This window comes from Gallus gallus, chromosome Z (assembly GCF_016699485.2).
Source record: "Gallus gallus isolate bGalGal1 chromosome Z, bGalGal1.mat.broiler.GRCg7b, whole genome shotgun sequence".
NCBI classification, from domain to species: Eukaryota; Metazoa; Chordata; class Aves; order Galliformes; family Phasianidae; genus Gallus; species Gallus gallus.
In genome coordinates this window covers 32,754,036-32,779,332 of record NC_052572.1, presented here as the reverse complement: position 1 = coordinate 32,779,332, position 25,297 = coordinate 32,754,036, and the positions used below count along the sequence as shown (strand labels likewise).

At 41.2% G+C, this 25,297-nt stretch overlaps 1 protein-coding gene across 3 annotated transcripts in view; it reads left to right on the top strand.

Annotated features, from left to right (window-relative positions):
- BNC2 (basonuclin 2) overlaps window positions 1-14,079 on the top strand; it is a 372,426-nt gene extending 358,347 nt beyond the window's left edge. The window contains exons 6-7 of one of the 3 annotated variants that reach the window (XM_040656244.2): window positions 10,296-10,349; window positions 11,071-14,079. In XM_040656244.2, the coding sequence (XP_040512178.1) occupies window positions 10,296-10,349; window positions 11,071-11,086 (70 nt within the window). In that variant the 3' untranslated portion in view covers window positions 11,087-14,079. The remainder of the gene's footprint in view (window positions 1-10,295; window positions 10,350-11,070) is intronic. The other 2 variants (XM_040656245.2, XM_040656247.2) reach the window with 2 other exon arrangements.
- Window positions 14,080-25,297: the final 11,218 nt, after the last annotated feature.

Sequence of the window (25,297 nt, the reverse complement as noted above, 5' to 3'; positions counted from 1 at the left end):
TGAATATGGACATTATCAGAGCTCTGGACATGTGCAGTATGAAGTTATTTGAAATTATTATGCCACTTAGAAGTTTTTAGAGGACTTCAGTCTTTTAAATTAAAGTGAGCTTAAAAATTCAAAGCACTCTTATAATTTCACACCTCTCTATGTTCTGCAATTTAAAATTTCCTGTCTTTTGTGTTTATTTCAAAGCAAATTTTAAAAAACTGTAGCATCAAAGTTGCACGCAGTTTTCGAATTAAAATTTCTAAGACTAAGGACTGAGACAGAGACTGTGTTTCTCTGGAAGTCCTGTCCTAAGTGCTTCGCCAAAAGCATCTTGTACTGGAATATACAACAGACAGATAATACGATCCTCTAATTGACACTAAGCCATAATGACATACATTTCTCAGTGATTTAGGAGAGAGGCTGGGAGGCATCAAATATTTTTGTACAAAATAGCTCCTATAGACTGAAAAAAGACAGACTCTGAAATTTGGACTTAAAAAATTATTTCTGAGCTCCTCAGTTATTTTAGATGATGTAAAACATTACAGTTGCTACGTAAAATTTTCCATCCTGTTCCCATGCCCACTGGAGTCCATTCACATAACTTTACACTCAGTGAGTTCCATTTTGGTCCGTGTCTAGTGAATTCCTAGTCTAATGAATTCTGTAATCACAATCCGACAAGCTTTGGAGCTGGTATGAAACTGGACTATATGTTGTTGAATCAGTCTCATAATTAAGATAAGAATAACAAATGCCAGGCCCTTGACCTGCCACAGCAGTCAGTGTCCACCAATTCCAGTGGTAGATGCAACATGATTGAGATGTAAACTGTAGCTGGAGAAATTCATTAGGATGTATGTACACCACTTATTGGCTTACAAGAATTCAGGTCAAGAGGTGTACCACGTTTCAAGTTTCCTAACCTCTAAATTCTACCCTGAAACGTTTGTGTTTTCCTTAGGCTGGATGCAGACCAGAAAAAGCTTTGCTATGTCCTTTTTTTTTCCTGCAATGTTTAAGACTCTAAAGTATTCATTTCTAAAAGATGGTAATTTGCCAAAATACATGTGAACCTTTTGCTACATTATTGCAAGCCCTAAGAGCTAAGCTATACAGTGAAAGAGCTGTTGAGTCACAGAGAACTTGTCAAAGAATCAATTCAAAATATTTTAGAAATGAATAAGCCATAGCAATAATTTGCAGATTACAAATGCCAAGCCATAGGAAAACAGCATCAACAAGCAAGAGGGTTAAACTCACAGTCTCTGGATCAGTAAAAGTGCTAATTCAGTGAGATCAAAGGGTCAACTACATCTAATAACACAATAATAGTGGGTGAATAAACAATTGGCAAAGTACAGTCATGCGTCATGATATGACAAGTTTTCAAGGAGCAATTTTTTGACACAGAATACTTGCTTTTTAGATCATTTTTTTCCTACAAAACGTGAGAGAACTCATCTTAATTTAAAGTAACACATCAGACCTGACTTGTGAAATAGCTTTAGTCAAGCCACTAAGTAATCACAATCTTGATATAATCAACTTAAGATCTTTCAGAAAACAGTCGCTGAAAGCAGAAAAAAAAAATACATGCTACATTTTTTAATCCGAAGATCTTTTAAAAAATGCTATTCAAAGAAAACATAACAAGTAAATTCCTAGGTGTAGCAAAGAGATTGTTTTAGGCTACCACAACTTTCAAACCAAGTAAGAGAAACAGAGAGCTGGAAGCCTGAAAAATAGTTTGCTGTTTTCTTTCAAGCCTGGTTTCCCAAGGAAATGAGTGTTACGCCATCTGACTGTATGCATAGTATGGGATTGCCTGCATACAACTTCTGCCTCACTCTCTCCTCCCTGGTAACATGAATGCTTTTACCTCAGCCAAGTTTGACTAGAGGGTGGAAAGGAAGTGTGAGTGAGATACTGACCCAGAAACAGCTGTATAGAGGGGAACAGCTGCAGGATCTTCTTCCCATAGTGCTGCTGTTCACCACAGGGCCCATGCCCTGGGGAAGACAGCCTTCATTTGGGCTAGATCTCCCCCAGTTACATGTGTAATGGAAGCTGTGCTCCAGCTTACCCTGTCACCAAAGTGAGCTTCCTGGGATGTTTTTTCTTGTTTCCGTGCTAAGGCTCAGCCCTGCCTTCAGAGGGGCGGTGCAGTACAGCTGAAGTTACTGCGCCATGGTGATAGCATGGCCTACCAAACACAGAGCTGGAAAGCCCTGTCAGCTCTGGGGGCAGTCAGTGGGAGCACAGCGAATGTCTGGGGCCAGCCACACCAGTGCCAGTCAAGTTTTCTGGATCTGCACCCACTCCCCACCATCTCCATAGAGAGGTGGTGGCTGCTGAGGCAGCTGGCCCAGCTGCTAACTGCGGTGGCTGCAAAAAATATTTTGATCCCTACTTATCATCCCAGAGGGGAGGATGGTGTCCTCCACTCGCTGGGATGAGCATGGTGCTTGTGCACTGCCTCTGCCACCTCCCTCTCCAAAATTCTCTGCCACCCAGCACCCCATGACTGCCCAACTCCCACTCTGAGCTGTGACAGAGGAGTGTGCCATCACGGCCTAGCCCAACCTCTGGCACCCTGCTACCTTGCAGCTCATGGAGCCCAGCATGCAGCTGCAGCCTGCGGGTGATAGGAAAGAGTGGCAGCTTCCAAACATCTGATGACAGCAATTGCTGATAATGCTCCCCCGGGGGCTTTTTTTTTTATTGGGTTGGGTTTCTTTCCCACTCAGAGCCCATTATTGACGCTGCTTGCTGCTACTGAAGCTACATGGCTGGAAGTTCATATGGAGAGCAGCACCTGTGAAGCAGTGGTAGCCAGTTACCAGAAGACCTGCAGCCCTCCACAAAGCTGTATAGCCTAGCAGCAGCAATTAGCTTGTTTATGACTACATCCCTGTGCAAGCCATGTGGTCTCAGCAAACACATCCACAGTCAAGGCCCATATGCTAAGTCATTAAAGCCAAATATATTTTAATCTATAATTGTACAAGATTTATTTAATTTAGGTTTTTTATTTATAGTTCAATTGGGATTGTAATGTATTTTCAGCTCTCCACACCAAGATTTGTCAATTTTTACTGCATCTTTTAATTGTTTTCTTCCAGTCCAAGTGCCAGCAGTTTTCCAAAGCAGGCTGCTTGCAAGAAGTCCTTTGCTTCAATGGAGTAGTGGGAAAAAAAGGCAATTTATTTGCAGTTTTTAACTGAACCACATAAGAAAATGAATTGTCCTCATACCAACAGGAAAGTAATGGGTACATGCTCCACACGTGGCACTGCTGAGGCTGACCTACTTCAACTTTGAGCACAGAAGCCTTTGTACCCCCTTCTTTAAAAAAGCTGCTTTCCTCCATTTACTTCTGTGGCATCAGCTTAGACAGCCGTTGGCCTTGCCCCTGGCCCAGGTACCTCTCTTTGTGATGCTCTTGCTCTCATCCCTGCCTCTCTTCCTCTCTCAGGGAGGCTATATGGCGTGGAAGCATGTGGGACTCCCAGGTCTCAGCTCCCCATGCAGCACTTCCCACATCTGGTCTCCTCAGTACAGGCGCCATGCCAGCCCTCCCTTGTCCCTCACAGCCCTTAGCCCCTGCAGCCTCAGCCTCTCTCCATCTCACACAGCCTACTGAACTCCCCAGCAAACATGGCTTGTTTACTTCTGAGGCAGGCAGGGTGAAGGCTGCTGGCCTTCTTCCCACCACTACAGGTAGAGAGGTGGCAGAAACCAAGCCTAAGACCCCTGGGAGCTTGCCCAGTGTGCTTGGTGCCAGTGGGACAGCTCAAGTTTGCTCTGCAGTGAAGAGGAAATAACAAGGCAAGACTGATGGAGAAAAAAAATCCACTAAATAAACAAATAAACAAAATGATCACGAATTCTGTGAGATCAGTGTGTTATTAAACAAGACAGTGCAGCTTGCATGTGTGACAGTGGGAGCTTAGAGGGACCGGCCAGTTCCGCAATTTCACCCTGCATATCCAGTAGTTCAGAAAGTAATGAAGTGAACATCCTTTCCTCATAACTTTTAATAAGACAGCTCATCAGCTGCATTCACTGCATCCAGAGCAGGAAACTTGATGAGGTGCTTTGTACCAGGAAAGCACATCCAGTAGGCTCAGTGTCAGGTCCCAATAAAGGCAGCTGCGAAGTATTATACAGATTTACCTTCTGTGCTGTTAAGAGGGCAAGCTGGGAATTCCAGGGGACAGAAAAAGCCACCCCAACTGAATAGCTGTCAAAGTGATAATCCTTTTAAAGGAATGTGTTTTCTGTGCGCTGCTTATTTATACAGAGCTTGTGTGACTGGTGAAACTTTTCAGTCCACTTGAATTCAAAGGGGTAAAGTTTTCATTAACACAAATGAGGATGTTATGTACCAAGATCCTGGGGCACTGAGAGTAGAATATTCCCTTGAATCACTATAAATGGCAGAATCTTAATAGAAATTGACTCTAGTTTTTTTCACTTCAATAAACCATTTAAATTAATGTTACCCTATTAATATTCTGCAGAAGGATTCCCATTAAAAAAATTTAAAAACAAACAAACAAAAACCTATATGGGTTAAAAAAAAAAAACTTGCTTTTCCTCATGCAACAACAACAAAAAAAAGATGATATACTTTTTCATTACTTTGTCATTGGGCCTCATATCTGAAAGATAATATTGCTGGAAACTTGAATGTGCACTGTGTCACTGAGGATCAAGCTCAGAGAGCAGAGGGCTGCTGCTGCCTAGAAGGGGATCACAGAAATATAGAATCATGAAATGGCCTGGGTTGAAAGGGACCTTGAAGAACATCAACATGGTCCAACCCACTTGCCATGGGCAGGGTTGCCAGCCACTAAATCAGACACTATATGAATTTGCCCATGGCCCCATTCACCCTGGCCTTGAACACCTCCAGCAATGGAGCATCCAAAACTCTGGGCAGTCAGTTTCAGGGCCTCGCCACTCTGTGAGTAAAGAATTTCTTCCTAACCTCTAATCTAAATCTCCCTTCTTTTAGTTTGAAACCACGCCCCCTTGTCCTGTCACTATCAGACCATGTAAAAAGTCTGTTTCTCTCCTGATTATAAGATACTTTTAAGTATAGGAAGGTCACAATGAGGTCTCCCCTGAGCCTCCTCTTCTCCAGGCTGAACAGGCCAAGCTGTCTCAGTCTTTCTTTGTAGGAAAGGTGCTCCAGTCTTCTGATCATATTAGTGGCCCTCCTCTGGACCCTCTCTAACAGCCTCACATCGTTCCTGTGTTCAGAGAACCAGACCTGGATGCAGTATTCCAGACAGGACCTTAATGAGCGCAGAGCGGAGGGGGACAATCACCTCCTTCACCTTGCTGGCCACATCTCTTCTGATGAAGCCCAGCACACTGTTGGCCTTTCAGGCTGCAAAAGCACACTGCTGTCTCATGTCCAGCTTTTCGTCCATCAGGATCCCTAAATCCTTCTCCTCAGGGCTGCTCTCAGTGAGTTCTTTTCCCATTCTGTACTCCTTCATATCTGACATTGCCCCGACTCAAGTGCAACACTTTGCACTTGGCCTTGTTAAACCTCATTGGGTTCACACTGGCCTACTTTTTGAACTTATCCAGGTCCCTATGGACAGCATCCTTTCCTTCTATTGTGTCAACTGCACACCTCAGCTTGCTGTCATCTAAAAACTTGCTGGCAGTGCAATCCACCTCACTATCTAGGTCACTGATAAAGCTGTTGAAGAGCACAGGTTTCAAGTTGGACCCCAGGGAGACATCACTCATCACTGGCCTTCCTCTAGACATCAAGCCTTTGGCCACAGCTCTCTGACTGCGACCATCCTATTCTTTACTTACTGAATAGCCCACCTTTAAAACCATCTCTTTCCAATTCAGAGATAAGGATGCAATGCAGGACTATATCAAAGGCCTTGCAGAAGTCCTGTGCAAAAGGGCATCAGTTACCCTTCCTCTGTTCACCAACGTCATCACATCATCATACAACAACACCAGACTGATGAGGCACTATCTGCCTTTGATGAAGCCATGCTGACTGTCTCGGATCTGCTCTTTGTCTCACATATGCTTGTGAACGTCTGAATTTTTTGGCAGTGACAGAAAGGCCTGAATCAAGCTTCCAGTTCCTCCCCTCATATCTAGTCAGTGTAGGCCTTGAGGGACAGGTCCTTTAATTTTTGTCAGATTCTGTAGTTAATTTGAATAGGTACTTAATCTGTTCCAAGATTTATCTATTTTTTTAACGAGCATTTCCCAGCTACTTCATTCTAACAGAGTTGGGTGGGAGTAGTTAACACCTCCATTTTCCCATTCACAAAGAAGCTACTTGCCTCCTAGATGTGATTATTTTCTTTTACCTGTTTGGGAAATAACATTGCTGAAGTAACTCTGATGGAGGTGGTATGTTTCCTGCAAAAAAATGGCTGAGGCATGGGCCTATTAGCCTGCCCAGGCTGCACTAACGATTTCACTAATGCTTTACCCTCACATGATTGAACAGGGTTTCCCTCAGATGACTGGACAAATGAGAACAGATGATCAGCAGAGTTCATAAAAGTGAAATATCTGTAAGCTGCACTTCCAATGTTCTTGTGTTGTGGGTGAATCTGCATGCAGAGAAATGAGGAGAAAGAGAAAGGGAGATGATTGTAAAACAGCTCCATAATTACCACGTAGATAAAGCCATGCATCAGTGAAAAACTTGTTTCAGGATGTGTACATTGCCATAGGCACGACTGCCAAAGTCTGCTTTCACTTATGCTGATAGAAATCTGGAACAATCCCATTTTCAGCCAACTGACTTCAATTTACACAAGTAGAAGTGAGAGCTGAATCTGTCCCTTCAGTTAAAAAATGAGATGGTGAGAAAAGAGAACGTAGCCTAGTCAGACAAAGGGCATGAATCCCTGTTTTCGGGTCCCTACACTGTTCTTACTTCCTAATGCAAAATGCTTTCCTTCCACACTGCTGAGTGCCCTATAGCAGCTCTTTTGAACTCCCTCGGAAAACATGGGCAGTGTTTGCAGAGCCCAGTTCATATTACTCTTCTAACTTGAATGATTATTTCACTTCTACCAGCTTACCCTGCACCACTAACAAAACAAGAAGCAATAAATCTTCGTCAAGGCTTCTTGGTGTGGGGTGAATAAGCAGCGCTGATGCTGATTCCTTAAAAAAACTCATTTCTTGTAACGTGAGCCCTGCTGAAGATGGTCATGTCAACTGATTAGACTTTTTACTTGGCCATATTGATTCTGTTCTACACCGATGCAGCCCATAATGCTGGCTAATGTTATTGACGAGCCATCAGTCCTGCAGAGACAGGTGGGGCTTGCAGCTCTCTCTGAACCACAAAAACCTATCCATGGACAATGATGGAGAGGAAGAGGAAGATGCAAGCAAAGCACTCAGGCTGGCTTCATTCGGCCTGCAATACATTAATGAAAGACATACACTCTGTGGGAAGAGACAGATGTGGCTCTCCAGAAGCCATTTATTTATAAAATAATTATGAATGCATGGTCTAGTCATAGATTTTCATTATAGTGTGCATGTCTAACACTCTTTCTTTGTACACATTTTGCTCTAAATGAAATATAAAGGGAGAGTGATAGCAGCAGAGGCCTGAGAGAGATTACTCTCTTCTTCCCTTTACTTCCATTTGTTAAGCCTCAAGGGCAGGTGTTGTCTGGCTTTGTCAAAGTAATGCAAAGCTGCTTCTGTAAGGCACAATTCAGTTGCAAACAGAGAGGTGGCCTCTGCAGAAGTACAGTAGAAGGCAGCGTCCCAGCTCACTAAATGCTGGAACTTATTTGAACAATGCGAGAGCATTGATACCAGCTGCTGCATGGAGAGGAGTGAGTTTGATCTTGTGGACTGCTGAGCACAAGGTCTAAACTACTTAAATCTCTATTGCTTTTGCTTTTTGTTTCCTTTTGTATTCTATCTTTTACGCTCTGCCTTCTTGAAAGCCTAGGGTAGAGGCTTTGAAAGTTAGTCTGCCTTTTTCTGTCTCAAAATGAGAAAAGCAGAATAGAGATATGACCTAGTCATTCAACAACTTCTGATTCTTGAAGAGGAAGAAGAGTGGGAAGCTAGTAAGGAAGTCAATTACTGTATCACACCATTCAATTTCTGGAATAATAGCTGCATTGTAAGCTGTGCAATAGTAATAACAAGATAGGTAAACATTAAGAACTTACAGCCCGGAGTTTGCTTTGTCTGTCTTTCTAGATTAAAGCCATGGGTCCAGATCATAGAAAACATATGACGGGAGGATTTTGTGCTGTAAATTTTAGTGTAAATTCAAGCCTAATGCTGCCTTTCTGTAGTCTTCCATCTGCTCTTCTACAGTATAAAGTATCTGTACAGTATACGTTGTAAAAAAGACTCATTTCCTTCTTTAGCTTGGCTGCCTTTTAGAGTACAAGTATTGCTTGAGCGACTTCAAGTCTATAGAAAAGCATGCTATTTTGTGTGTTCTTGTACAGTCATGAAAGAAAATGCTAAAGACACTGATACCCTTTCTAGTGTCCATCAATAATTAGCACTACTAACTTCATGATAGGAAGGTTGGCAAGATATGAAAACTACTATAGTCAGATAATAAAATCATTATTGGCAATCTACTGAGGACAGAAGGACTCAAGCACAATAAGCTGGGAATGTTGTATATGTGAGAAAGGTAATACCTGTAACAGGAAACTAACAGTGGGAACAGACAAAATGCAAAGAACCTGAAGTAACTTAGTCCTTTTTTATGGAGAAAAAACAACTGCTCACAATTAGTCTTGAGTGAAAAGACAAGACCACATTGGGTGTGAGGTTACATTATAAATCTGATAGTCCATTTTCAGTGAAAAGTTTGCAAACACATGCCTTCTTACAGTCTGCATGGGAGACTAGGCTGGGAAAGTGGGTGAATTCACAGGGCTCAGTACTGGATAAAAGACAGGATTTTTTGGTGTTATTTTTTTACAAAGCTCAAAAAATGAATGAATTTTGCAGAGCACAGCTGCAGTAATCTATATATATTATTACAAACAAGATAATAGTGTTCATAAGCAGAGATGAAAGTGAACAGGAGCTGGCAAAATAAATGTTAGCTGAAACTGAATCCCACTAACCTCCTGTGGAACATTTGTGATATTAACCCCCTGCACACCCACAGCAGAGCATACACAGAGGGAGGCTGAGCACAAAGCTTGGTGATGTTTAATTTTAATTTAACACAGCTTATCCAGGAGAGACCATACAGCTCTGCGGCATGAATGAAAAACAACCAAAGGGAACATGTGCACGTATGTGGGTGCATGCATGTGGGTGCATACATGTGCAAGTGCAGTCAAAATGAGACGTCAGGGTGAGGTGATCTGGTTTTAGTCTTATGGCAGAACAAACAGTTCCACTCCACACCACATTATGTTGATGTAAACATATAGAAAACTTGCTTGGTAGCCCTGGGATCATTCTGTACTTAGAGATCAGAATTTGTCTCTCTCTATCATGAACTTACATAGGATCATAGAGTCATAGGATCATAGAATCATAGAATGTCCTGGCTTGAAAAGGACCACAATGGTCATCAAGTTTCAACCCCCCTGCTATGTGCAGGGTCGCCAACCACCAGACCAGGCTGCCCAGAGCCACATCCAGCCTGGCCTTGAATGCCTCCAGGGATGGGGCATCCACAGCCTCCTTGGGCAACCTGTTCCAGTGTGTCACCACCCTCTGTGTTGAAAACTTCCTCCTAATATCTAACCTAAACCTCCCCTGTCTTAGTTACACAGCCTTTTCTTTCTATGTATTATGTAGCATTGCTTTTGAAGACTACAGATGCCCAAGAAATTAAAGATTGTTTTAAAATCTACTTTCAAAAATGCACTTAAACTTACTTAACGTGCTACATTCAGCATTTTGTATTGCTTTTATTTAACCACTTTCAGGGCTGTTGTCACACATACATTGGCAGATAGAGCTGACTTCAGGAAAATCAAGTTTGTAGCATCCAGAAAGAAAATTTTGAAAGCAGCATGTTCTTTTCTTCTAGGAGACTAACAGTGCCCTGAATCAACCTATTCAGTAATCGTTCCATTTTGTGTTTACAGCTAACATAAGCTAAATCTTGACCTTCTGAAGCCAATGGAAATGCACTGGTGCCAAAATTTCACTGTATAACTGTCAAATATTCTGACTGAAACATACTGCCTATTAATTTAACTGATCCTAGGCATCACTGAAGCCTAATTTATTGTGAATCTCTGAGGTAATTAAATTATTCTCTTTTGACCCTCCAGAGTATTTCCTGTAGAAGCTCAAGAGATTAAAAAGTACCCTATTCTTATGCAAACGTAAGTAAATCCAGCATACGGATTCTTTAATTTCTTCATAGGCCCTTTACACTTCCCGTTTGTGTCAGACTGTTGATTTTTTACATGAGAGAGTTTGGAAGTAAGAAGTAGACACCATTTGCTTATAAAAGTGTCTTATATGCAGTTAGAATGAGCTTGCTTTCTTTAAACGTTAGTTTCCCTTCTCCGACCAAAAAGAGGTAAAGCATAGCCGACTTCACATTTGAATATCAGTCACTGTATATAGAATGTGCAGTACACAACTCCATCAACTGTAGATGAAAAAAGCTGATTTACTAATTTGATTTGGCAGATCCTAGCAAGGAGAGCGTAAACATGGGTTCCCATCTGAGTAATTACATGAAAGTCTGTGGTCTTCCTTGCTTTCTGCTTTGTCATACTCAGACTTCAGAAGAAAAGAACAGCTTTTCTAACTCTCAAGACATTGGTTGGTATTTGATGAAGTGAGAACTACAACTATATATAAATACTGGATGGTCTGTTCATGTGAGGTTGTATATAAATACTAGATATTCTGTTCATCTGAGGTGAAGCTTTCTCCTCTTACTTAAACCTCCCTATTTTGTTCATTTGTGGACCTAATGCATCCCAAACTTGTTTCCACAGTCACTGTGGTAGTTATGCCCTGCATAAATTAACTGTGTGCATAAAATGAATAACATCAAGTATCTTTTCTTTCTTGCTCTGACTTTTCTTATAGGTTCCCTTGGGACTAAAAAGATGTCCATCCCTCCTCTCTTGTGCCACGATTTGGAGAAATCGACGGTCATATGTGTTAACCCAAGTATACTGTTTGATGGTGAAAGGAAAGAAACTGTCCTTAAGAGCGGTACAGTCCTTGGATTGATGACTCAGAGACTTCTCATTATTTGTGCGAAGCGTATGTGATCCAAACCTATGTCTATAAACACAGTTCACTTGTCTTTAGTTGTCCACTTATAGTTGAACTTTTGTTACCTCCATCTTTACTTTGTGAATAATCCTTAGTGTGGTATCATTTAGGACACTTGATCTGTACCTTTCTGCCCTATAATAGTGTCTGAAACAATGGTCCTTTGCTGATGTAGAATAATATCTTCTATGATGCCACTTACAAGAGCATTGTTAGTGGGCTTTTTGTTAGGAGGGAGGGCAAGAGAAGTCACAGGCTGAAAATGCTAATAAAATATTCTCCTATATTGTAATGGTGCACCCAGTTCAATTTCTAGCATGTAGTAATAGAAAAAAGAACTCCTGGGCACTCTCTTCAGAACCTAAATCAAGGGCATTTTAATTTGCAGTTCCTGCTTCCTTTTCCACAATGAGACATAGGACAATAAGAAAGAACCGTATTTCTCTTGCAAGTTAACTCAACGTGCAATATGCAGAAGATTACTCAGTCTCACTCAGTGCTAGCAATCTACAGTTTATTGATCTCAACCTATCACTGCTTACATTTTTTATTCTTTAATTTTCTTTCCTTATTTGCTCATTAGTTCAATAGATGGAGGGAAGGGGGAGGGGACAGAAGATGTCATCATTTTTAGGTTTTGGAAGAGGAAAATCAAACAGAGGTAAATTGCAATCCCTGAGTAGGCACTGTCTAAACTTGTTTTGCATGATTTGCTCCAGTCACAGAATCACACAGTCCTTGCAGCACACCAGGATAAGGCCAGCCTTGCAGCTCTCTGCTGATGTTACTTTTCTAGCCAGTGTTTTCTTGTCTTGCCTATGTGGTTCTTGCTGTGGAGGTATCATTCCTGCTCTTGAGGCAGGCACAGCCTGGGTACCAAGGAGTTATAAGAGACACAGTCCCGATCTGAGTAACTAAGAAATCCTTCTTCTTCCCTGTCAGCAAGACAACTGCCATGGCTTCTCTGTCAACTGACAATATCTGTAAACAGCCCACAGCAAGAGCATCTGAGGAATTAACAGATGTATAATTGTTCAGGAATTAGAGGTTAACAATAAACAGCAGATATTTTTTTTCCTTGTGCTACTGAAAGGAACCAACAAGAGTGGTAACAGTGATAATGAAAGAAGCCCTATCCAAGGCAGGAAGTCACAAAAATGTCTTGAGAGATCTGTTTAATTCCTCTTTTTTTAAACTCCCTTCAAACCTCCTCACCTTTTATATTGTTTCTGCGTGTTCTCGAGCCTGCAGAACTTGGCTGAGAGTAGTGCTGGGGAATTTGTACAGAACGAACTACCGATTTCCAGCGTAATAAGTAAATGAACACAAATTTAACTTCATGGCATTCAATATTAACTACTTTCTAATGCTGAAATAATGGCCTGTAGCCATCTTCGCAGTGCGCAGAGAATGGTTAGTCAGCAGCTAAGCACAACTTTCTTTAACCACTGTGCTATCGAAGAGAAAGTGGGCAAAGATTGAGAATTTTAATGAACAAATGGCATTCCTACAGTTTGCAGTTCAAAGATAAGTAAATAATGAATAGCTTGAATGCAAATTACCCCTAATTAACTCCGCTAAGTGTGTTTTTAATAAGGATAGATATGAAAGAATCACTAAGAATATAATATAATACACATACCACAAACACTGAAGCAGTGATTTCTTCAGAGGGTGCTAAGTGGAAGGAATGAGATTTGTTTCAGTGTCTTGGATAGCAGTGTATACGTGGCTTGAGAAACAAAGCATTTGTGTCCACTGAATTCAGAAAGCAGAGATGCACATGAGGGTACCACCACATGCAGCACCATACTCACAGATAGCACCTCCGCCCCCCTACTTCCCCCTTCCCCCCCCCCCCCCCCAAAAAAAAAAAAAAAAAGAGGGCAGAAGAAGTTCTGAACTCAGGAAGAGAGACTGCACTTTGCACAAAAAAGACTACACAAAATCCTCAGTCCTCAGGATTTAGGACAGTGGAGCCCATACCAGGAGGCAGAATCAGGAGAAAGCTCAATAGATCCCTGCACTGGCTAAAGGCTTGCCTTTTGTATCTCCTTCAACTTCAGTGAGCGTTGGGTGTGCAAGGAATGCAAGATAAGGCCCTGGAGGCACAGTTCAATACAAACAAAATAATTTAAGGAAGAACACCCACAGAGCGGGGAGTAGTCCAGCACCTGGCATACCTCAGAGAAAGGTGGGTTTTCTGAAGTTTTGTGAAGCAGGGGAAGGGTGTATATCCAAACATATTAACAGGACAGCATGAAAGAGAATAGCTTGACTCTAAGTAGATTATATCTACTCTAGAAGTCAAATTAATATTGTATCTCTACGTACTCTACTTGCTGAGAAATGGGCGGTAAGCCCCTACATTTTAGGTAACTGGGGTGCACGCTGGGCTTCACCTATTCCTGCTGATTTTAAAGAAAGCATGAATAAGGCAGCATGGGAAAACAGTCCAGACAAGAAGTTCTTGAGAGTAGGGAGTCAGGCATTTGCCTGCACTCTACAGCCCCAGGAGCACAGATGGTTCTGAGTGTTACACAAGTCTGATCTCCAGTGCTCTTTATTCAGGAATTACCACTTGAACTCTGAGCACGAGGCAAGTATGTTTGTAGAGGATTGTGATTATGTACAGCTCTGCATGAGTGCTAGCTATGAATCTGATGATTACTATTGTATTTATGGTGTGCACTAATGACAAATATAATCCATTAAAATGTACATTTCACAATGAAATTGTGAATCAAAAATAAATACTCAATGTGATTGTATAAATCTTGTGGGAAAAATCTGTTTATGAAATTTACTGACTTTCTGAGTGCTTAGTTTCAATACATTACTGCTGCAATAATAATAATATTCCTTTAGGAGACTCACTACTGTTTCCTGGTTTAAAAGAGAAAAATATTTCTCATCTCATCTAGCTGGTAATTTCTGTGTATCCCATAATCCAGAAGCCCCAGGTTGAATTACGACACCTTATTCTCAGTTCAGGCCTGCCTGGTGAACATGGCCCATGATGTTCTTGCATGCTTGAAATCTTTTCAAACCCACATCTCCAAAGAGATGCAAATATGTAATTCCCTGCATTCTAACTTCTGCAGAATCACCCTCCATTTTGACAACATTTTTCTCCAAATGAATATCATATTGTAGATGGACCTCTTGGTTTTATATGTTGTTTGTTAGATTGTAAATACTGATATTATTTCTCCTCTCCTCTCCTCTCCTCTCCTCTCCTCTCCTCTCCTCTCCTCTCCTCTCCTCTCCTCTCCTCTCCTCTCCTCTCCTCTCCTCTCCTCTCCTCTCCTCTCCTCTCCTCTCCTCTCCTCTCCTCTCCTCTCCTCTCCTCTCCTCTCCTCTCCTCTCCTCTCCTCTCCTCCTTGCCCTTCCCTTCCCTTCCCTTCCCTTCCCTTCCCTTCCCTTCCCTTCCCTTCCCTTCCCTTCCCTTCCCTTCCCTTCCCTTCCCTTCCCTTCCCTTCCCTTCCCTTCCCTTCCCTTCCCTTCCCTTCCCTTCCCTTCCCTTCCCTTCCTTTTCCATTCCCTTCCCTTCCTTTTCCATTCCCTTCCCTTCCACTCCCCCCCCTCTCCCCTTCCCTTCCCCTCCCATCCCCCTTTCCCCTTCCCTTTTCCCCTTTCCCCCTTCCCTTCCCTTCATCTTTCTTTCTTTTTCTTTTCTATGGAGCAGATTTTTATTTTTTTGCAATTTTCTGATCAATGACCAAGGTCTACAATCCATAATAATTTGTTTTGTTCTCCAGAACTGTAACAAGACTCTCAAACAAAAACGCAAACCATCCAGGTTTGATAGCTTTGTGGGAATATTCTTAGATCTGAGTTGCCATGCCAAAAGCCTGGACTCCACATTTTCTTTCTTGTCTGTTATTCAGGGCAAAAGGAATCAATAAAAGCACTTGGGACTGAGAAAGATAATACTTCATGTTTGCTCTACAATGACCCCTCCAGGTGATCAAGAAGGGTTCCACACTTAGTTTTGCTCAGCCAGCACAGAACTTTTTCATGTACTGGAGAACACATCCAATGGGACCTTAAAATTTGAGCGCAAGCATATTGGAGGATCCCTTCCCACCCTCACAGACAAAAGTCAAACAAAAGGCCCGGAGAGTGCAGAAGAACTGAAGAAAAAAAAAAAAAAAAGAGAGAGAGAGAGAAAAAAAACAACCCTAAAACTAAATAAAAGCAATGGTATTGGGGAGAAAGAAAAAAAAAAGGGAAAAAAAAAAGAAAAAAAACTTCAGAGAGATTTCTTTTTCTCAGAGAGAGAAGCACATCTGGCTTAGGGTGAAAAGAGAAGTGGTGTCATCTGGGCAAAAATAAAACCATTCTCCTCAAATGTGTCCTAAAAAAGTAGGAGGGATAAAGAAAAAGAATTATCATGCAGGAAGGGAAAGCAAGTTCAGGGAAAAACAAAATCTTGTAATGTTTTAGGAGGGCTTATTAGAGTGAAAATTAAGTGTCATGCAGAGCTTTGCTTCAGTCCTGATGTCTTTTATTCAAAGAGCCATCACCCTGTAAACCCACTTTAACAACTCCCTTCAGATGAAATATAAAAATTAAAGACGTTTACAACACAGCTTAGTAGCAGATGTAGTCTTACTGTGGGGGTTTAGATCAAATGGTGATGTAACCTCACCAAAAGGGGTTATGGCTCTTATGAAAACCTCTCACCAGAAGAAAAAAAAGCTGGATATTTGACAAAATGTGGGGTTCTATTTTTGCTTTTAAATCCATTTCCCATTGTCAGATGGGCTTGACTTTTTATTTACCTCTTGAATATGGAAAAAAAAAAAAAAAGCAATTTTGTTCCTGGATAGTTTCCCTGTTTCATAATCTTTTTCCAGCTCTGTGTTAGGGTATAGCATAAACAGCAGGGTCTCTGCTGGATGGAGGGTATGGGATGGAGGTAGGTGGGAGTTCATGGGGCATTTGCTGTAAGACAGACCACCCTGAAGTGGTCAGAACAATTTAATTGATCAAAACAGTATTTTTCTCCCACGGCAGGTAATATGAGCAAGTATGTGACCTTGCAGGTGAGTCTTTTTTAGTAAATCCTATAGAAAAAAAGACACACAAATTAAAGGGCAGAAAGTATTATCACTCTGCATTAATCTAGGTTAAGAGAAGAAAGGGACAGTTTGGAGTGCTGGCTTTCTGACATGGGTAGGTATTACAATTGCCCATGACAATGCCATTTTCAGATCAGTGTGTTTAGTGCTGTCTGCATTATGACCTGGGACCCAAAGTTTGCTGATGTCAGTGTTCACTCTAGTGTCTACAACTCATGGTTGACCAAACATATACCTATTAGATAAAGGGTTTTTGTTGTTGTTGTTGTTTTTATGGAAATATAGCAACTGATACAGGATAGGGAGCAGCGTAGAAATCTGTGCAATTGATTTTTTCTGATAGTTGTGCAGACGATCATGCAGTGACAACAGGATATTCTGGCTGTGACATTCCTAAGCCCGTAGCTAAGTCCCGACCCACAGTTATCTGCCTATGCTGGAAAACACACTGTTTTCTGTTGTGTGGAATTGTTTTCAAAGTACATGTCCCACAAAGATAAAAGGATGGGGGTGGACTTGCTCCTGGGGAGGTAAAGTTTATCTGCCTATCTCACTGATGCACCTACAGGCCTAGTCATTGTCTCAATTTATGCACTTACTAAGAGTCATGCCAAATGCAGAACCCGTGAAAAATGAACATCTCAAAATTGGTATGATGAGTGGCTCTCTATAAGGCAGGAAGAAAAGAAGGTATACAGTACTAGAAGGGAGAATAGCAGAGAAAATTCTGGGTGTGATAAGATTTCTTATTATTATGTGTGAGGCAAAAGAGTATCTTGTTTCTTTTCTGATCAGTTAACACCTTCCTATATTAGATAACTCAACCATAGGATATTTTGCAGTCTTACTTCTCCTACTGTCTATTTCTATTTTGTTTTAGAAAGAATATTTGTCAATGCCACACCAAAAGTTACTTTTTTTCTTTTCCTCTTTGTGCCTAATTCTTAAGAGATTTAAGTTATGGAAGTTAATAATGTATCCAGCCTGTTTGGTTAACAGTTGGCATGGGGTTGAGGAACAGTTGAGCTAGGACCCAGTGACAATGCACAGCACAGAAAACTCAGCTGCAAGAATAAGCCAGGAGGTTCACTCCTGCACCTCATCCAAACTGTGCTTTCTGCAGCTGGGAGGTGGAGGAAAGAAAGGTGCCTCTACCATATTTGTAGTTCTCACACCCCAGCAGCTGGTTAGGAGCCAGTTTAGCCCACAACACAATTAAAAGCAACCTTAGGGCTGCTTTAACAAACAATAGCCCCCAAGGATTACACCACAGTGCACACCCCTTCCCTCCTCCCCTCCTGGCCATATCCCTGAGATGTCCCCTATGCCAAGAGCTGGGAAAATTCTCCAGGGAAATTCTCAGCTGGCTGGTTGAGCTAGTTTTATAGTCCCTTTGCTATCCTGAGATGCAGAGCATCATTCATAATTTTCCTTTTGAAAATATACTATTTTGCCATTCAAATTGCTCGGCAAATTTAAAGAAGATGTCAGTCTATATAGAAATGTTTCCAGCAGAACAGTGAAAACGTTTTTTGTTTCAGGAATTACTACAATTTATATAACTGGGACAATAAGGTGGATAACTGTATGCCAGAGGTAAATATCAGTTGGCCGACCGTGCATTTGCTGTACCTGATAAGGATATACCTTGAAAAGTCTAATAATTTCATTTAAGCTTTGATATCTCTACTCTCCTCAGTAAATGCAGATCATCTGTTTCCAACTCCCAGTCACAGGCAGGGCTGCCACTCACCAGCTCAGGCTGCCCAGCGCCCCATCCAACCTGGCCTCAAACGCCTCCAGGGATGGGGGTGGGACATCCATAGCTTTTCTGGGCAGCCCATGCCAGGGCCTCACCACCCTCAAAGTAAAGAATTTCCTCCTAACATCTACCCTAGATCTCCCTTCTTTAGATTAAAGCTTTATTGCTACACTCCCTGATGAAAAGTCCCTCCCATCTTTCCTGCAGTCTGGAAGGCCATTGAAAGGTCACCCTGCAGCCTTCTCCCAAAAGGTATTTCGTATTGTAGTGACTTGTATTTGCTCAAAACCGTGGCTATTAAAGCCAGACTGGGCCTGTGTCCCAAGACATTTTAATCCTCTCACTCAAACAGTAAAATCATGGAATTCCCAAGAAGCTCTAGTAATGATAAATCTCAAAGCAGGTGTTCAGGTTTGTTGTCAGGCATGGGAAAGTAAAAAGACAATCTGGCAAAATAATACTTTAATTTATGTTCATGGTTAACATTTTGTTTTAGGTTAATTTAGACACCATCTCCCCACCTGTTCTAGTCCAGCATCTATAAAACAACTAGGCCTCAATTGCACTAACAGAGCAGTGAGCCTTAGCCAAAGCCAGAGAAGTAAAGAAGTTTTGATAAACACCTGCCCCAAAACAGTTCTCTGATTAAAGTATCATGTTGTGTCAAAGATGTTAAAAATTTGCCGGTGCCTTGGAGGAATAGGTTACCTGCTGCTTCTCATTGTCCTTGAAAATGTGGAGTTGTTCCCACTTTATGACAAACAAACAAACAAAAGATATTCAAGACCCAAATAAAGGTCTTGAAATAAAGGTCTTCTAGATTCTACCTCTGACTCCTGTGATAATTACCATGCACTTTGTACTCATTTTCCCCGCTTATATATAAAAGAACATTAACTTTCTCCATATCTGAGGGAGCTGGTAACTTGCTACCCTCTAATGTCTGTAAATATAGTGACAGTCTAAACTGAAAGACCCAGGAACACCCATGATAATGCTAGTCAGTACCAGGTTTCAAAAATATGAAGCTCTATAAGGGCAAGATCTGTGTGATATTTTGAGAGCCCTGTACTGAACTTCCTCTACATGTTGGGAAAGGGCATAGATGGAATGAGTTCACAGTGATCTAAATGCTCTGCTTTATCTCTCAGCTTGCTTACAGGGGCAGCCTAGTTTCTTTCCGTGCATTTTTTAAGTGTTGAATACGCTCAAAAATCAAGGAGGAATAAAGAAGGATTTTTTATTTTTTATTTTTTTTTAATGTGCTTCTGTATTGCACCATGGCAAGCACAACATTCATCTCCCCAGCTCCAAACTTCCCTGGATTTAAGATTAAGCACCAGTGATAAGTGCTGTGTTTTCATTCTTCCTGTATTTAGACAAATGTGCTTTGTCGATGAAGCATCCCTCCCTCACCCCATCTGTTTCAATAAGCTATGCTGTGCATGGGTCTCTGGGGGCCATCACAGAAGTATGCTTTACTCAGTACCCCAAGAAGCAGCAGCTGCAGCCCCTCTCTGCAACATGGCAGGGTTTGTAATTGTAAAAATGGCAGTGTTCAACTAATGACAGTGCCTATGGCACTTCTGTGCCGAGAGGAGAGAATGCATCGTCTACAGTTTCCAAACTATGTAATGTGCAAAGACTCTTGTAGGTCTGGGAAGCGCAGATCGAGTCTGAGACAAATTCATCTTTCAAATTCATCAGCTTTTCAGCCCCTGGGAGAAGTTTTTAAAAAGTAGCCAAAACAATTAGCTGCATATCTAGTCACTCCTGGCCCTGAGGCAGTGTGCCTTTCCCCCCCTTTCTATTTCAGCTCTCAGTTGTTACCAAAAGAAGGAGAGGAATGTTTGGAAAGGACATTCACTTGTAAATAAAATGGCATTAACTTCAGAAGCCTGGCCCTTGGAACCCCCTGGAACATCTGAAATCTGCACAGGAGCAGACACGCAGGACATTCCTTGCAATATAGCCTATGTTGGTTGGCCTCAGAGTTGCTTGCTGAAAGGCTTGATTAGAAATAAAACAAAAAGAAGAAAAAAAAGCACGTGCCTCAGCAAAACACACTTCAAGAATATTTCAAGACAAGAACTGCTGCTTGTTTCCCCTTGTTTTAATGTAGACCTCTACAGGTCTCAAATCTTAAATACAGGATGTATGTCCTTCCAGATATGATCGAGCATTGGCATGGGGTGAGAGCAGGGTACCTGATGACATGAAACATAAATGCTGAGTTTTGTTCTGCCTATGCAACCATGCTTGTTCTTGTAACATGAAAGTATTCTTATCAAAGCAGTGCTTGTCTTCCTGGTCTAGATCCTTCAAAAGATCCAGATGATTTCAAAAATATCCTTTACTTGAGACTGAAGTTTACTTGCTTTCTCATCATTAAGAAGTGGAGCCTGTTCAGCTTACAAAGTGTCTCATTCAGCAATGGCAAATATACAATTTGTATATTGTGTCAAACGGAACAACTTAAGAGATAAAGAAATGAATGATCTAACCAAGTAATTCAGCAGTGTTTATCACTGCAGATATGTTGTCCTTCAAAATACTATTCAAAGTTTGAACTCTAAGAGTAACTGTAAAGCATTTAATTTTCCAGACTTATTATTTCTTTTCATTTTCTTGACTAAAGCAGTAAAGGGCAGTTAATACACTTATCCACTGACCACAGAACACATATTTTACTGATTGGGCATAAGGAAAAGCAGATCGAAGTCACTGCATATGTGGTAATGAAAGACAGATTTCAGTCACTGCTGTGCCTAGAGAGAAGGGAGGAAAGGCAAGGGAAAAAAAGAGAGGAATGAAAGGTGGAAAAACAGCCCCATTTCCCCAGATCAGACACTAATGTGTTAATGTATTCTGTCTGAACATTTGATACCAAATGGAGGTGCATGAATCTCAACCCTGAAAACTCAGTGGACAGAAAAAAAGCTGACTACTTAAGACTCCTGCAACAACTTCAGTACATCTCTAGACACAGCCTGGAGCAATAAAGTGTGAAAGAATTTTTATTTTATTTTATTTTATTTTTAAGATTAGATACCTATTTCAGTATTTAGCACATTGCTTTTAGAATCTGGAGACTCTCACTTGTATAGCAACAATGCAAACATCCCCTGTCATTTATTTGCCCAGTAATCTGAAAGTGACAGACATATCAGCTGTGGATTTAAGAAGAAAACTTTGTACTTACACAAAAAACTGAATATGCCTCTCATAGCAGTACCAAGGGCATGAGTGGAGCACAAAATGGAGACAAACATACAGACTGGAACTCCTGCTTCTGTCTGTCACCTAGGAGAAGTAATTCTTCGCTGATGACATGGGAAGAAAAAGATTATAAGGAAGACACAGCCAAAAAGTTGGGCTGGAGACCAGAAGAGTATTGCTTTGCGTGTGAAGTGGCTCTCCAGGGCTCTAGGATTCAACTGAAAAACTGTTCCATGTTTGTAGCTGTTCATGGATGCACGTCAACAAAACATGACATGGAAGCTCACAGGATACCTTCTTTCACAACTGATCCCAGACTGTGTGAAAGGAGACCCCCCACCCAACACGCTGTAATTACTGTAAGTGATAATGGCCAGAACTCCAGAGTTGACCACTGCACAGAGGATCTGCATGACCCAAGTACTTCCACTGTCCAAAGAAGAGAAGATCCTGACACTAGTTTTGGAGCTGAAGCCAGAGGCAAGCTGGGCAAGTAGACTGACTTACTCAGGAATGGTTCTAGGGTAGGCAATAGCAGAAATACAGAAATGAGCTTGTGAGGCCAATACTTACAGAGAAGGTTTGCATGATCTCAGCGCAAAAATGGTGGTTTGCAGCAAGCTGCTTGCATCTTCCTCAGGTGATACTGGTCTTTACCAACACTTTTTTTTCCCCATTTTCATCAGTGCTAAATATTTGCCAACCTCTAACAAAATAAAACACACAAAAATGAGGTGAGTGGAGCTGTTAGTTCAAATGCTGTTATTTGAGAGTCACATAGCCCTGGGGAAATAAGTACTGAGTATGTAATCCCGGCAACGACACTAACGGTAAATGGATTTGGGGATTTTTGTCATGTACAGAGGTAGCAATAACAGCAGTGACAGGGCATTTGTATCCCCACATCACATCTGGTGAAAATAATTCATCTGGGAGGCATGGCTTTTATCACTTAATTTGGTCCCATTGTTTTAGTGGCTAATGTTTCACACTGCTTGTGATCTTCACCTGAATTGTGGCTTCGAGGTGTCACTCCACTCCAGATTCGGGAAGCTCAGGATATAAATTGAAGCCAATACATCCACTATCGGAGGAACATGTATTATTATTAAAGCTCATTCATCACACACTGAAGTAAATACCTTGCATGAGGGAATTGGAATCATTCTCAGTGAACTAGATCCATCACCTTCTAAATCAGGTACATCAGCTAGTGAATCAAATGCATCACCTTTGAATTAGATGGACTCCCAGTTGAATTAGATGCATCACCTATTGAATCAAATACATTACTATTGAATCAAAAACTGTACGTCACCCAGTAAATCATGTAAATATTACCCACACTGCACATTGAACAGCTGCATCACCAATAAGTTTAACAGATGACATGTTAAAGCTGCTATAACATTTAAACAATTATTGTAAGGACCAAATTCAATATATCAGTCACTAGTCCCGTTAGATCAACTTTTCAGAGCCAGCAGAAAACATCATAAAAAAGTTTTGCATTTCTTGTAATATGTTAAACTAGCAAATGATTGGGCAAAATCAGAAAGAATGACGAGACCAAAAACAAAATCCACTTTAACAATATAGCCAATAGCTTACATGAACTGTGAGATGCTAATATATCAGGACTTGAAAGTGCCACATTGTTCCATAGCATCTTTAACAACTGTAATCACATGGCTCAGAGAGGACTGTCAGCACTACATAGAGCAGTGACCACCTTCCATCTGTTATAGGGTTTCCAACCTTGTCAGCAGCTTTGGGCTTAATGGGTGACCAGTGAAGGAGGGAGTTTATTTGTTTTATGTATTCATTCACAAGAATTGTATCCCTACGGTAGGCAAGGATTCGAAGGGCAGTATCAGGTAATAATGGACAACATAAGACAAGCTGTGCCTTGTTGAGGGGAAATTGAGTCAAATTCAGACCTCAAAAGATTATATCTTTTATGAATCATAATGTCTGTAGAAGTCCAGAAAACTTTAAATATGTTTCTCTTGTTGCTTAATTTTTATTGTTTCCTATCTGGAATTCCAAGCACAGCGAAGACATCAAAATACTTCACTTCCTCACTCCTAGACTTCTCATCTAAACCTAGATAACAGATTGGAAAAATGAATAAAGGAGCTTTTTAGTGAATCCTTTCTTTCCTTTTCCACCTTCCTTTATGTTGCACCAGTGATACAACAACACATCAGAGCTAGATGGTGGAGCTGTTGATTTTGCCACTGACTGGCATGTTTTTGGCAGAAGATCATACTTTCTTATCTGTCTCAGGTCATCTAAAGTGCTGGAACTCTGGCTAGCCTTTGCAGAAACATGATTAAGATGCAGTTGTAGTTGTGTCTGAAACAGTGAAGCACAACTGACAGATAAGCTCAAGAGCACTGCAGCAGCATTGCTCCAAATGAGTGAGAGCTGAATCTGTGCTAAGCTTTCGTCCTGAATTAGGGGAGTTTCTTGATGTTGCCTTTTGCTGATGAACTAGTGAAGGAGAAGTACAGAAGACCAGAATTAGTAGTGAGGATATACAAAGGCTTGTTGCAGGCTGGCTCAGTTAAAAAATGGGAGAGGGAAGAAAGAGAAGGACACATTAGTTAGTACAGAAAGCTACTGGAATACTAAAATCCTTCAGTACTGGTGGACAAGATCAGCAGCTCCTTTGTTCATGCTCTGGGAGAGGGAAAAATAAGTAAAAGAAGGGTGTTGATCTGCAGAAGAGTTGCTCTGTGTGTCTAGTGGCACATGGTCTGCAGCAGACATTTTTACCCACTGCAGCACTACCAATTCAGACTTACTGACACTGAGGCAGAACAAACATTTTCCTACCACTGCATGCCATGCCAAGGAAAACGATAGAAATATTGCCTGACTTAGGTGCATGTGGGTGTGTTTTCTGAATCTGTATAACATCTACCATTGCACAGACAGCTTAAGCCGAGCTCAGTGTATCTTATTTTTGCAAGCACTGTCATACCTCAGAAAAAAAGAAAGCATAATACTCCCCTCACAAAAATCCGCCTGATAAGTCCTTAATGAGAATGGCTCGCCTTTCCCATCCTTTGTCATCCTTGTGACAATCATAGTAAGGAAGTACTGGGAACAAGACATCCGAATTGCAATGCCCAGTCGTCTGTAACAGACAGAAGTTGCATGCTCTACTCCTTAACCTTTGAAATAGTCTGGGTTTTTTTTTTGAGTGGCTGGTTGTTCCACCTTTTTTCTCCTAGGTTCCCAGAGCTGCACGAGGGAAGAGCAGGAATCAGTCAGCCAGTCAGTGCAATTACAGCACATGGAGTCTACTGCTGTCTTTCACAGAGGGCATGAGTGAGGAAAGAAAAAAACTCATTTGTGCGACAAGGGCTACAAAGAGAGATCGAGACTATAGCAGCACATGCCTCTGAAAGCAGCTAGGAGCAGAGAGGGAAAGAGCTTGAGCCTCTGTCTTTCTTCTGAATGGGAGAAAACATATCTTTTTGTTTTTCTTTTCTTTCTTTCTTTCTTTCTTTCTTTCTTTCTTTCTTTCTTTCTTTCTTTCTTTCTTTCTTTCTTTCTTTCTTTCTTTCTTTCTTTCTTTCTTTCTTTCTTTCTTTCCTCTCTCTCTCTCTTTCTTTCCTTCTTTCTTCCTTTCTTTCTTTCTTTCTTTCTTTCTTTCTTTCTTTCTTTCTTTCTTTCTTTCTTTCTTTCTTTCTTTCTTTCTTTCTTTCTTTCTTTCTTTCTTTCTTTTCTTTCTTTCTTTTCTTTCTTTCTTTCTTTTTTAATGTATGTTATGCAAATGTCTTCCCTGGCTAAAATTTTTTGCTCTTTGTACCCTTAGGGTACAATGTCCCGACAGGCACTCCCTGGCAAATCAAGTTCCAGCAGTTCATTGTGGTACCGTCCCGGCTGTCTGTGCCATCCCTGCAACTGAGGTTACAGTCTCACTGCAGAGTCAGCAAAACGGACAAAGCAGAGG